This window comes from Meles meles, chromosome 10 (assembly GCF_922984935.1).
Source record: "Meles meles chromosome 10, mMelMel3.1 paternal haplotype, whole genome shotgun sequence".
Taxonomy (NCBI): Eukaryota; Metazoa; Chordata; class Mammalia; order Carnivora; family Mustelidae; genus Meles; species Meles meles.
In genome coordinates, this window is record NC_060075.1 from 80,732,627 (window position 1) to 80,744,631 (window position 12,005).

The 12,005-nt window shown below is 39.6% G+C and overlaps 1 protein-coding gene across 2 annotated transcripts in view; it reads left to right on the plus strand.

Annotated features, from left to right (window-relative positions):
• The first annotated feature begins 4,094 nt into the window (after positions 1-4,094).
• The window catches only part of SEMA3E (semaphorin 3E), a 253,303-nt gene continuing 245,392 nt past the window's right edge, over positions 4,095-12,005 (plus strand). For both annotated transcript variants that reach the window (XM_046020062.1, XM_046020063.1), the window contains exon 1: positions 4,095-4,816. In XM_046020062.1, coding sequence (XP_045876018.1) covers positions 4,702-4,816 — 115 coding nt within the window. In that variant the 5' untranslated portion in view covers positions 4,095-4,701. The remainder of the gene's footprint in view (positions 4,817-12,005) is intronic.

Sequence of the window (12,005 nt, forward strand, 5' to 3'; positions counted from 1 at the left end):
CTTATGACATCGTTTTTTGGGTAGAGCATTCAGTTGGGAAAATGAAGGGCATGTCCCATTTTATTCTAAAAGTGATGTAGGGATTCTGTGTATCTCTTAGCCCTCAGTTTCCACATCTCTTGCTGGCTTATGAGTAAGTTCTGCTGAAGTAAGTCTTAGTGACAGTTAAGAAGGAATTGCGGTTATTAGTGACTTACTGATGCACTGTTTGTCCCAGAGCATGTTTCCCAGCGCACAGTAGGTAAAGTGTGCTTGTAGTTACGAGAGGCTATGCCATGCTGTTGTAACAAATCAGGCAGTTCCTGTTCATGTAAAATGTACTGTGGGTCCAGGGAAGCTTTCAGGCCAGCTGACCCCAGTGTGGTGATTCAGTGAGCTAAGGTGCTTCAGTTTTACAACTTCACCATTTCAGCGTGAATCCTCCTCCTCTTCTGCAAGCTGCTTCTCCTTTTCTGCTAGAAAAAAACTTGAGACAGAATTGTGTGGGAGCATTTCACTGCCTCGGCCCAGATGTGACACATTTATTTGGTGGTCAGAATTTGTCAGATGGCGTCACGTGACTGCTAAGGGGCTGGGAAATACGCTCTCTCATACCTTTCTTTCCTGCCCGTCTTTCTGGGTAGGAAGGAAAGAAAGAATGGATATTCTTGGGAGCATTCGTAAGTGCTGCATCCCATAGTAAGTGAGAACACTTTAAGTCATGCAGAGGTAAACTCTTAAAATTTTTGTGTTTTCACATCTTTGAAAAATATCAGTAGCACATCAAGCCTATGAGGTAATGATTTCATTTTATATAAATTTTTTTAAAGATTTTGTTTATTTATTTGACAGACGGAGATCACAAGTAGGCAGAGAGGCAGGCAGAGAGAGAGAGAGAGAGAAGGAAGCAAGCTCCCTGCAGAGCAGAGAGCCCGGAGAGGCAGGCAGAGAGAGAGAGAGAGAGAGAAGGAAGCAAGCTCCCTGCAGAGCAGAGAGCCCGGCGCGGGGCTCGATCCTAAGACCCTGGGATCATGACCCGAGCCGAAGGCAGAGGCTTTAACCCACTAAGCCACCCAGGCGCCCCTCATTTTTTTTAATTTTATAAATTTTAATTGCATACTATGTTATTACATTAAAAATGGTGAGATGAGCGAACGGATGTCTAATGTTTTAACAAGACTGACCTAAAGGAACCACTGTAAAACTCAGATTTTAGTATGTATAACTTTAGGCATGCTGGGAATATCAGGTGGGGCATATTTAGCAAATACCCGGTGTGATTCAGCAGCAGATTGTCTGGGACCACATACTGGGAAGGATTATTTCGGAGGCCAGTTGCTCTTCTGCTATTAAGCGGAGAACCAGTGACAGAATCCACCCTAGGGAAGCCTGGGAATCCTGATGAGTACTCCATTCCCCCAACCCCGTTTTTTTCCCTCACTACCATGGTGTGACCCAGCAACAAATGGTCAAGTTTTTGGAATGCAACATTTGACCTGGCAAGCAATGCCTTCAGAATTGACATTTGTGCCTGGGTAGCTCAGTTGGTTAAGCATCTCACTGACTTTTGGCTCAGGTCGTGATCTCTTGGATGATGAGACTGAGTCCTGTGTTGGGCTCCTAGCTCAGTGGGGAGTGTGCTGGAAGAGTCTCTTCCTCTGCCCATCCCCCCACTCATGTGCACTCTCTTCTCTCTCTAAAATAAAGAAATCTAAAAAAAAAAATTGCCATTTCCTTTCTTACCTGGTTTTCCATGTTGTGTTATGCTGTTCAGATTGGCAGTCTAGCTCCTCTGAAATCAAATATAATAATACCAGTAGGTACTGTCGCTAGTCCCAGAGCTCTTCAGTTCACCGAAGCTATTCCTTCAACATTGATGGCAGGTCAGTTTTTTCTCTGTTTGCTTTTTGTTCGTTTGTTTGTTTTCTATTTCCATGTTTCCCAAGGGTACCTAGAAATTTCTTCCATGAAGGTTAACGTGTCAGGAAGACCTGATTTGTCTATAATATTCTTGGCTTATATGTGGTTATTAATAGAAGACTCATTCTCTTAAAACATACCTTGTTTAGATGATACGTTACATGGTGACCCTGCTCCTGAGGGTCCTTCTTGTTTTATTTTATGATGCAAATGACTGATTTGGTCTCAGAGACCATCGATCATTCCATCCATAGTGGCTGAAACCGCATGGGGGCGGCTGTGGCTTTGGGTAGTTTGGATATTTAGTATTTTAGATAATTTTTTTTTTTTTGGCATCATCTTTAGGTTATAGACTAGAGAGGAAGGTAGAAGGACATATGGAGGAATTAAAGAGAATAAGCAAAGGCATTGATAACTGAAGAATAAACCAAAACACATTTTGAGAAACCCAATAAGCTCATTATTCTGGAGTGTACTTCAACGTGCCATAATCGAATTTGAAGGATGACACGTAACACCGAAGATGAATCTTGGTATGTTGTTTGTATGCAGGTAACCGACATCCGTAACATTCATTGTCTCGTGGACAGTAATGGTTGAATTTTGTATCCTAATGAATATGGATTCTGTATCCTAAATGAATAATCCTAGTGAGTCCTCAGGTCCATAATAGAATTAGAGCAGGCATTGCACCATCTTAAGTGGAATTTCAGTTGTATGAGCCAGGCCAAATATTTGTAATAAACGTTATATGCCCAACATTTACTTTTCCTGGAATCCTACCATTAGATAACACATATAAAAGCTGCTATTTACTTTGTAGTTACTTCATTTCTGGAAGAAAGCAAAAGAGGATTCCAAAGGTACATTATATCACACTTAGAGCAACCTTTAGGTCTGTAGCTCATCAGACTGGCTTTTAAAATATGCAAGCGCCTACAGAGACCACCCCAGGTTAAAAGTCTCTAAATACTTCATGTTGCTCTACTGTTAATGTTTAGAGTTTGTTATCTTTTGTAGACCTTGGAAATCTAATTATTTATAATATCCAGTGACATTTACATTTTACTAAAATATACTCTGCTTGTAATAGAACATATCATGCTTAGGAAAATGGATAGATAATGCATGGCTCTACATTTGCTTATATATAAAATGCAAAATATCAGGATAACCTGCGCTTTTTGTTAGAATCATACGATTTTAAACATATAATTCTCAAGAAGTGCCCTTAATAGTACCATTTAAAAACAGTAAGAAAAGGTAACAGCTGAAATCATTTGTTTACCATTTAACTCTGGACTATCAAATCACCTACCTATTCAAGTTTATTGGTATCTTAAAATAGTGACATCCATTTCCATGCCAACAGCTACAGAGTGTTTGGTTTAGTTTTGAGATTGATGGAAAGTAGATTGTAAAGTTGACCTGTTGTGTTAGCTTATTTACACAAACATAGTGTCTTGGAAAATAAACTCTGAAAGTGCATAATGGGAGAATTTCACATCCTGACTCTCTAATACCTGCTTTACTGGGATCTGTCAGAGAACCTCAACTTTTCCATAAGTACCTTATGTGGGAGAAAACGACTTCAAAATGTATTCTTAAACTTGGGCTGAAATTTATGATTAGCTTTAAGGAAAAAAAAAGAAGGCTTTGCTTTAAATTGGTTTAAAGAATTTGCTTAAGTAAAATAAGTTTTTAGTGTTAACACATTTATGAAACAATCACGAGTGACTTTTATTTTAAATCAGGCTCTTGAAACATACGTTCCTTCCGAGAGTTGAAAATAACATTTCTAAGATGTAATCAATTAAAAAAAATACATAAATGTGAAAAAAAAATACAATTTCAGTGGAAACAAACAAACAAAAAAACCAGTTTGGGTGCTGGATGGTGACAAATAGATTATTTAAAATGAATTTGCATTTATTCAAGGGTTAATCTTGGTGAGTGAGCATTTAAAAGCCCCTTCCTGAGACTCCATCCTCTTCTGTTGTATAAACCTCAGTAATCAACCTATTATATAGATCATTTTCCCTCCTGATCCACCCTCCCCATCAAAGCATGGACTTGTCTCCTGCGCTGAGTGACGTGGGGCCAGTAATACTGGGAGGGAGGGTGGGAGCAGGGCACGTGGACCAGAAACACTTCCTAGAAACAGCTCAACCCTGCCTGAACTTTCCCTGTAAACACAGCTCGCTGACAGAACGGCATCCCTGCTGGGTGGATCCTGCAACTCCTAGAAGGAATGGCACTTCTTGTTTTTAATTAGCAAGGTGAAAGGTGAATTAAAACTAGCTGTTCGGCAAGTCAGTGCAAAGACTGACCGGAGAAGCTTCAGGGAGTCAGAAGAGAAAAGAGCTCCACGGGGAAGGCAGTGCGTGTGCTCTGGGTTTGTTTTTGTTTTTGTTTTTTTTTCCCTTTTCTGAATGAAGCGCTTGCCGAAGTGACTTAAAAAAAAAAAAAGAGAGAGAAATACAATTTCCTCCTGAGTCTATCCGCATAGTTGCTGAAGAGAGCTCTGGACAGGACATGGCTCTGAAGGCTCACTCCTTGGAATGTCCTCTTGCTCCTGGCTTATAAACAACTGTCCTCAGGGAAGAAAGGTTTTACATATTCCGAATACAGCCTGACAAATGGCACTTTGGGACTGTGCTTTCTGATGACAACGCGTTCGATTTCTGACAAAGCCTCTCACGCGCTGCCCCTGGAGGGGAGTCCTAAGTAAAACTCAGACCCACCTTAAAGTGAGGATCGGAGGGGCGCCCGGTGAGCCCGGGGAGCACGGAGGAAGGCAGCATGGCATCAGCTGCGAACCTTGTCACCTGGCTCCTGTGGGGTTACTTACTGGAGCTCTGGATAGGAGGGCACACCGCTGATACCACTCACCCCCGCTTACGTCTGTCACATAAAGGTAGGTCACCTCTTTAGATCCTTTCGTTAAAAAAAAAGAGAGAGGTAGAAATTAAAGTCCTTTAACACAGATCTCTGTTCTTCACAGACTCTGAAAATGCAGCTGAAAAAAATGATTGCAAAACTGACCTAAGATTCTAAGGACCTCTAATTAGCATGTCAGTACTTAACCACACCTGAGAATAGTGCAAAACCGCATGCCAACTTAGAGATGTTATTTTTGTCTTGTAAATATTAGGTTGTATTAATGAGAAGTTCATTCTCTAGCAGACACAACAGAAGAGGGCAGGACACAGGTTGTAAATTGCCTTGAGGGGCTGAATCCCCCAAGTTAGCAGTGAGGTATTTAAATACCGGTTTATGCATTTGGGGAAGCAAGGATGTGGGAGAAGGGCTTTAGAAACAGAAGTGGAGTTGATTATGGTTCTGTGTTGTCCATAATGGGGATGAGGGGAGGGGAAAAGAAGCAAAATGATTTTTTACCCAGGATAACAGAGTCATCACTGTGTAATTAGAATGACTAACGAGTGATATAAATTAGCTTTTTAGTTGAGTTATTAGAATTTCTTTTATGTCCAGCGAAAATATATTCAGAGTTTATTAGCAATCCTTGTAAACTGATTTATATGGATTGAAGTGTTAAGATACTATCCACTAGCATCTAGTCTTTTAATGTAAATTCATATTGCTTCACTGAATTTCTGTCTGTCAGAAAGTGCTTAAATATTTTATTCTGCAGCTATGTCTTGGAAAGCAGCATTTGCTCATAAATAAATTATCAAAAGATAGCTTTTGCATCAGGACAAGTAAAAGCCAGTTGTGAATAGGTTTGGTGATTCTTCCTATAAACAAACAAAACCTGCATGTAGAGAGAATGTGACTGCTGACCTAAAAGTAATTTGGAATACATTTTCAGAAAGAAGTATTTATTATCACTAATTATTGAGACAGATAACAGTTGCATAACAAGAATTCCATAAGAACCATTTTTCAATTGTGTGAGCTTTAATATTGTCCCTATTATAATGAACAGAAACCTGTAATTTTGAAGCATAGGTATAATCTTTACCAGAGGGAGAAACAAAACAGGAAGCCTCAATTGCATACGACATGATTGACCTTTTTTTTTGTTTGTTTTATTGGACAATCATCAGTTGATTTTGACTATAGAAATTTCTTATTTTTAAAATAGTTAAAAATCTGTGAATACTTTTTTCATTTAAATAGTTTTCCTATAGCACTCTCCAGTAGATAACATAGGCTTAAGAGACACATTGACACTAAATTTGTAAAGAATTTGAAATAGACCACCTAGCATTAACACTGATTATTTGAATTGGGAAGGAGTATCATGGTATGTATCAAAATGCATATCTCTAAGAAGTTTGATCAAATATATCAAAATTTGGTGTGATGAATTATGGACAAAGAAAGATGTCAGAAGAAGAACATAATAAATGGATTGTTTTTCTTAGGCAGACAAGCAGATAAGCTGCCAATTTTGGCGAGTTACCATTCTGCTACACCTGACATTAGCCTTTTATACCTCATTATTAGGGTACTTGTTCTCAGTAGTTCAGTATTAGGGTATTTTCAGAGATACCTTTTTTCAGTGTTTCATTAGCTTGTAGTATGGTCAGAGCACACCAAAATTCTCTAATGCATCCAAATGCTATGCTTAATACTGTGATCAGACTTACCTCCATTACATCCTTCGTGTTTTTTTCATTCCATCTCTCTGTAATTGATTTTATGGGTTGTGTTATTTGATGTGGGAATAGAACTGCTAGTCTCTGTGTGTACACTGGACTGGAAACTACCACCAAATTTCCCTTTGGTTTTTCTTAACCTTTTCATTTAATGGCACTGGCTGAAACGCTCACTGTTGTGCTTTTATACAAAGACAGTGTATAGTTACCTGAAAATAGAATGTTCTCACTTGTGCAGTTTAGCTAGCTAGCAAAATCAGCTGAAAGATCACACGAGAGATGTAACCTGAGGCAGCAAATGCCTACCGCAGGTGCCTCAGTGAAAGCAGAGGACTGGCGGAGCAGAAGTGTGCAGCCCCATCAGTCCACTGTAAGCCGCCCCCACTTGCTCTTTATCCTCTGGAATTCAGTGGACCTTTTAGGGGTATCCAGAAACTATGGGAGTGGTATTTCAGAGCATAATCTCTTACTATCTGGTCACATTTTAGCAATGGGTCAGTTAGTTGATTGATATTATACATGAGTACGTGATCCTTCAAAATAAGGAGCACTGAATATAAATAATGTAACACCTCTGAACTGTTGCCTAACCCTTAGGATATAAATCCAGTAGGGCTCCCTGGAGGTGGTCTCCTCCATTATCAGGATGGCACTTGAGACCACAAGCCTAGTGTCTCTTCCCAAAAAGGAGGCAAAAGTTTCAGTGTTATACACAAAGTTGGAGCTAAGTTATGTGAAAATACCCATGGCATGCCCTTTCCTCTCTCTTCCATCCTTCTCTATTTCTGGAAGTGGCATGTTCTAAAAACAGAGCTTAAGAAGAGGGGAGACCATTAGAGCTAAAAGGGAAAAAAAGGCAGAGAAGGAGGGAAGACAAGGTAGAAAGGTGGTGTCAGATATAGAGCATCCTCTTGCTTATTTCCCACTGCCCTCTACCTGCAGTGGGATAAAACGGAATTCCTCCCTCATCTTACTGAATATCCACTGCACTCCAGTGTTAAGCAAATATGCTGAGAGCAAGCCTAGTGGATAAAGCTATGAGACATTTACTCTTGTTGAGGCAAAGAACATATCTTATAATGTATTTTGTAGGTCTAAGATAAATTGGGCGAACAAAAAAAAACATAGCAAGGTGGTATCCTGCTTTGTAAGACTTTTCAGTCAAGATTTGAGTTGACATTAGTGGTACCAGAAAGATACTTAAGGGTTTATGGATAGTTAAGAATTGCAGCCAACTTTACAGCCAGCCAGTAACCTAAAGAGGATAATATTGGTGTGATTAATTCAGATTTATAATGTTTTACCCAAGGATTTCCTTAAAAAATAGCACAGATCCTCATGACAGAAGTGAAGGAGAAAGAGGAATGAGAGTAGAGCCCTATTAGATTCAGCCACTTCTCTGTTGATGTCTGTTCTCTCCTTATCTCTCACCATCCTGCATTAATGAGGTTACAGGGAAGGCAAAAATAACGCTCTTGATAATGGAGCTCAGAGAAGAAAAAGCAAATGAGCAAAACCCCGTGTCATAGAAGAAATCCCAGTGTACATGGAGAACCCCAGAAATTCAATCAAGGGAATTTGGCAGATGGGGTAGGTAATCAAAGACCCAATAAAGAATGACAATCACAGGGGGTGCCGGGGTGGCTCAGTGGGTTAACGCCTCTGCCTTCCGCTCTGGTCATGATCTCAGGGTCCTGGGATTCCTGGGATTGAGCCCCCCATCGGGCTCTCTGCTCAGCGGGGAGCCTGCTTCCCCCCCCCTCCCGCCTGCCTCTCTGCCTACTTGTGATCTCTCTCTGTCAAGTAAATAAATAAATAAATAATCTAAATAAAGGAGGGGGCACCTGGGTGGCTCAGTGGGTTAAAACCTCTTCCTTTGGCTCAGGTCATGATGTCAGGGTCCTAGTAGAGAAGACAGAAGAAGTTGGTCTTAATTAGCATAAAATGTATGGTTTATTCTGATAGGTGGCATTCACTCGAAATCCCATCTTCCATACCTTTGGCTTCTGGATGTAATAATTTAGAAGATGATTGAGTCATCAGTGTATTTTTCTAAGATTCATGGCCAGTAGTTTTGCTTTAATAGTATGTGTAGTATATCAATTAATTTACATTTTCATTTTATACCACAACCTTCAATTTTTTTTTTCCAGTTTTTATGAAAGAAAATTGAGGTAGAATTCTAGGAGAGCACAGTAAAAGTGGAAAGTTTTAAGTGATCAATCATCCTCAGAACTGTGGGATTCATTTCATATCCAGAGCAAATTAAAGAGAGGCAGTGACTAAGCCAGTTTTTCCTGATGAAGCTCAGAGCTCAGCCAGTAACTAGGTATTGTCAGTAGTGATCCCCCGAGTGAATATGCATTATTTAGTCCTTATCTGGAGTTTGGGTATTACAGTGTGAAAACCTTGGTCCTTTAATATAGCGATAGGGTGAGGGGAGGTCAGAGCTAACAAAAACAGTAGATGGAATTTATAAATGAACTGGTCCAATTTTAGACTGAAGAATAATTTAGTTGCATAAAACCATTTCTTACAAGTTTGTATGAAGAGAGTGTCCTGTCCATAATATAGAACCAATACTTGTTCTTAACTATTAAATATATGCAATAGTCATGTTGTCATAGTGGAATATTCTTTCAAACATTTGTTGCCCTATCATTACTTTGCTTGTCTGTGTTAGACTTGTCGTGTAGCCTGAGGTGATTTCATAGAGGGGTCTCGGTCTCTCTGGGATTAGATCAACTTGGTGGCCTCAGTTCTATGACCACATAATAAAGAACCAAACGTCAAATTGGTCACTGGTGGTAGAAATGACTGTTAGCAGTCTGCAAAGTCAGTTTTATTTCTTCAAAGATATCTACTGGAATCATCATCGAGAGTTCTTAGTGGGAGTGTGTGCAAAGATTTGCTCCTTTATCTTTGTGTGTAGAACTCTTCTGTGGTTTAGTAGAGGAATTTAATCTGCAGGGATTTAGAAATGGTACTTTGCATGCATGCATGCTCCTTTATCCATAGCCACAGCGGTGTTAAAGTAGTCTTGTAAGGTCAGTCTCAGAGAATTGAAAACAAAACAAAAGTGAAATCATACCATTAAAACATTTTCCAGAAGGTGTGGAATGAAGATGTAGGTTATTTTCTTAGTTTCAAGATGCAGGGCTAAATGCTGGTTATAGTCTTCTAGCGCGACATCTGACACTTCAGAATATTATATAAATTCTACAAAGGATGATGGTTATTTTAATAATGATTTTCTCTCAGCATGGTTTTAAATAACATTTGAAGCATAAGAGACACTATCAATGTCACTAGTTATTTCTTGGACTTAGGCAAGCATTATTCTTTATACTCACGATAAGGATGACAATGACAAGATTGAATATTGCATAGGCCTGGATTTTCTGGACTCTGAATGAAAAGGATGTGTGAATGCCACAGTTGAACCCAGTATTATAGTCTCTGAAGAATGTGCTGATTTCAAGAACAGAGATGTCTTTGGAATTGATGACTTGACTTCATAGGATGGCTAAGGCAGCTGGTAACTCAAGAAATGTTTAGCCTCCATTAGTATTAATGGCTGGTTCAGGGTATTCCCACTATATGGCCCTCTTGCTCTGGTAATCTTGCCTCTGCAAGTGTGGAAAAGGAAAAGAGAAATCCATGACTTGCCTGATTGCTTAGAAATGTATTTCCACTTCTATTCCTGGTAATAAACTCTCAGCCATTATTGTTCTCTGTTCAAGGACTTAGCTTAAGGCTTTGGCACAGTACACATAGAAGAATAGCGTGGGCCCAGGAATTACAGAACACTTTTACATTGTATTTTCATGGGCCTAAAGACTCTAGACTTTGGATGAGGCATACTGAGTGTGAATCTTGCTTCCGGCTATATGATCCTAAGGTCCTTATCTTTTCTGATTATGAATGTTCCCGTCTATAAAATGGGGTGATATGTAACTTGCATTAAGCTGAAAGAATTACACAAGACAATGCAAATTATTTGGCAAATACTTTAGCGTGGGAAGCTTTTCAGAGGGTATTCAATGAATCAGAAGTTCAGAGAGAACTAGTCTTCCCTGGTTCCCTTTTTCTTAATTCTAAAAGCCATCATGATTTAATCATTAACTTAGAACTGAAAATAAGGGAGGATCCTTAATCAGTATGGTTTTTTACTTGAAAGCAAAGATTTTCTTTCATGAAATCTGGCACTTACTCTAGTAGGTGACTGGAAGGAACAAGGAATATTGGGGTCTGTCATGTTTGTTAGTCACTGTGGAATTATTATTATTATTACTATTATTATTATTATTATTTTGGTAGTGAAGGAATTAAATTTTCCCCAATTGGAAAGTTGAAACTTAAAGAAAGAGGAAAGTTGGAACTTCATCTGATGGCACCTGGGAGATAGCAGACCAAAGCCACAAAATAAACCAAAGTTACTAACAAAGGTTATCGTAGACCCAGTTTTGTGAAGCACAAAGAACTATTATTACTAAGACCAGACCACACTGTCAAAAGTTAAACAAAACAGTATCTTAGAAGCAGCTATCAATCTAGCACGTACTGCTTGCTTTGAAAGCAAAAGAAAGCTTTACATTCTACATTACCTGAACAAACAGGTAGCATAGCCGGTGTGGGCCGCAATTCCTCCCCTCTTAGTAGGTGTTCGATAATGCTCATTGAGTGGCTGCATACATGAAACAAAATGATTTAGAGCCCTGTTTTTAAAAGGACAGTGTGATGGGGGATGGGGTGAGGAGTACCAAGGAAACTAAGGAATCCTGAAGAACTATATATGGCTCCTTTGGTAAGACATGCATGAGGAGAGAGGCAGAGGGGCTAGGGCGTTCTCTCCCTGTTCCCCTCCATTCCTCTCAGGGCTGCATGGTACTGGAACGGCCAGAGCCGCTGGACATCCTCCAGACCTGTTGGCCGTATTCACACATTTATAATCAAGGTTCTTCTTCTCCTTCTCCTGACCTTCTGTTGCGCTGTGTTTCCTGGTGATTACCGACCCCTCCCATTTTTTTCTCTTAGCACTTCATTCTTTGATTACCACACTGTGTTGCTGTCACCGCCACCAGCCTTCGTTTTGTCCTCTTTTGCTTTTTTTCCAGAGAGGTATTTTTATTTCTTCCCCACCTTAGGCCAGAAGTGGAATGAAAACATACTTGTAGCGAATGGTGTCTATTTGTTGGGCCTCAGTTTATCTTCAGTATTCGTTTCGTTTTTGTGATCTAATTCAGTGAATAGACAGGACCTTTGAGTTAAAAATCAAAGTTTAATTACACTCCTTTGGCATTCAGAATTTGTTGAAATTCATGACTTAGGAAATAATGAAATATGATAATGTGGCAAATCCTTTAGTATTTGCTTAATAGCCCCCTGGACAACTTGTCCTCTTTGTCTAGCCAGTGTTTCTAGTGGGACCCTTGTGACTCTTACAACTGTGGGGATTGGACTGGGAAGGTATTAGGGTAC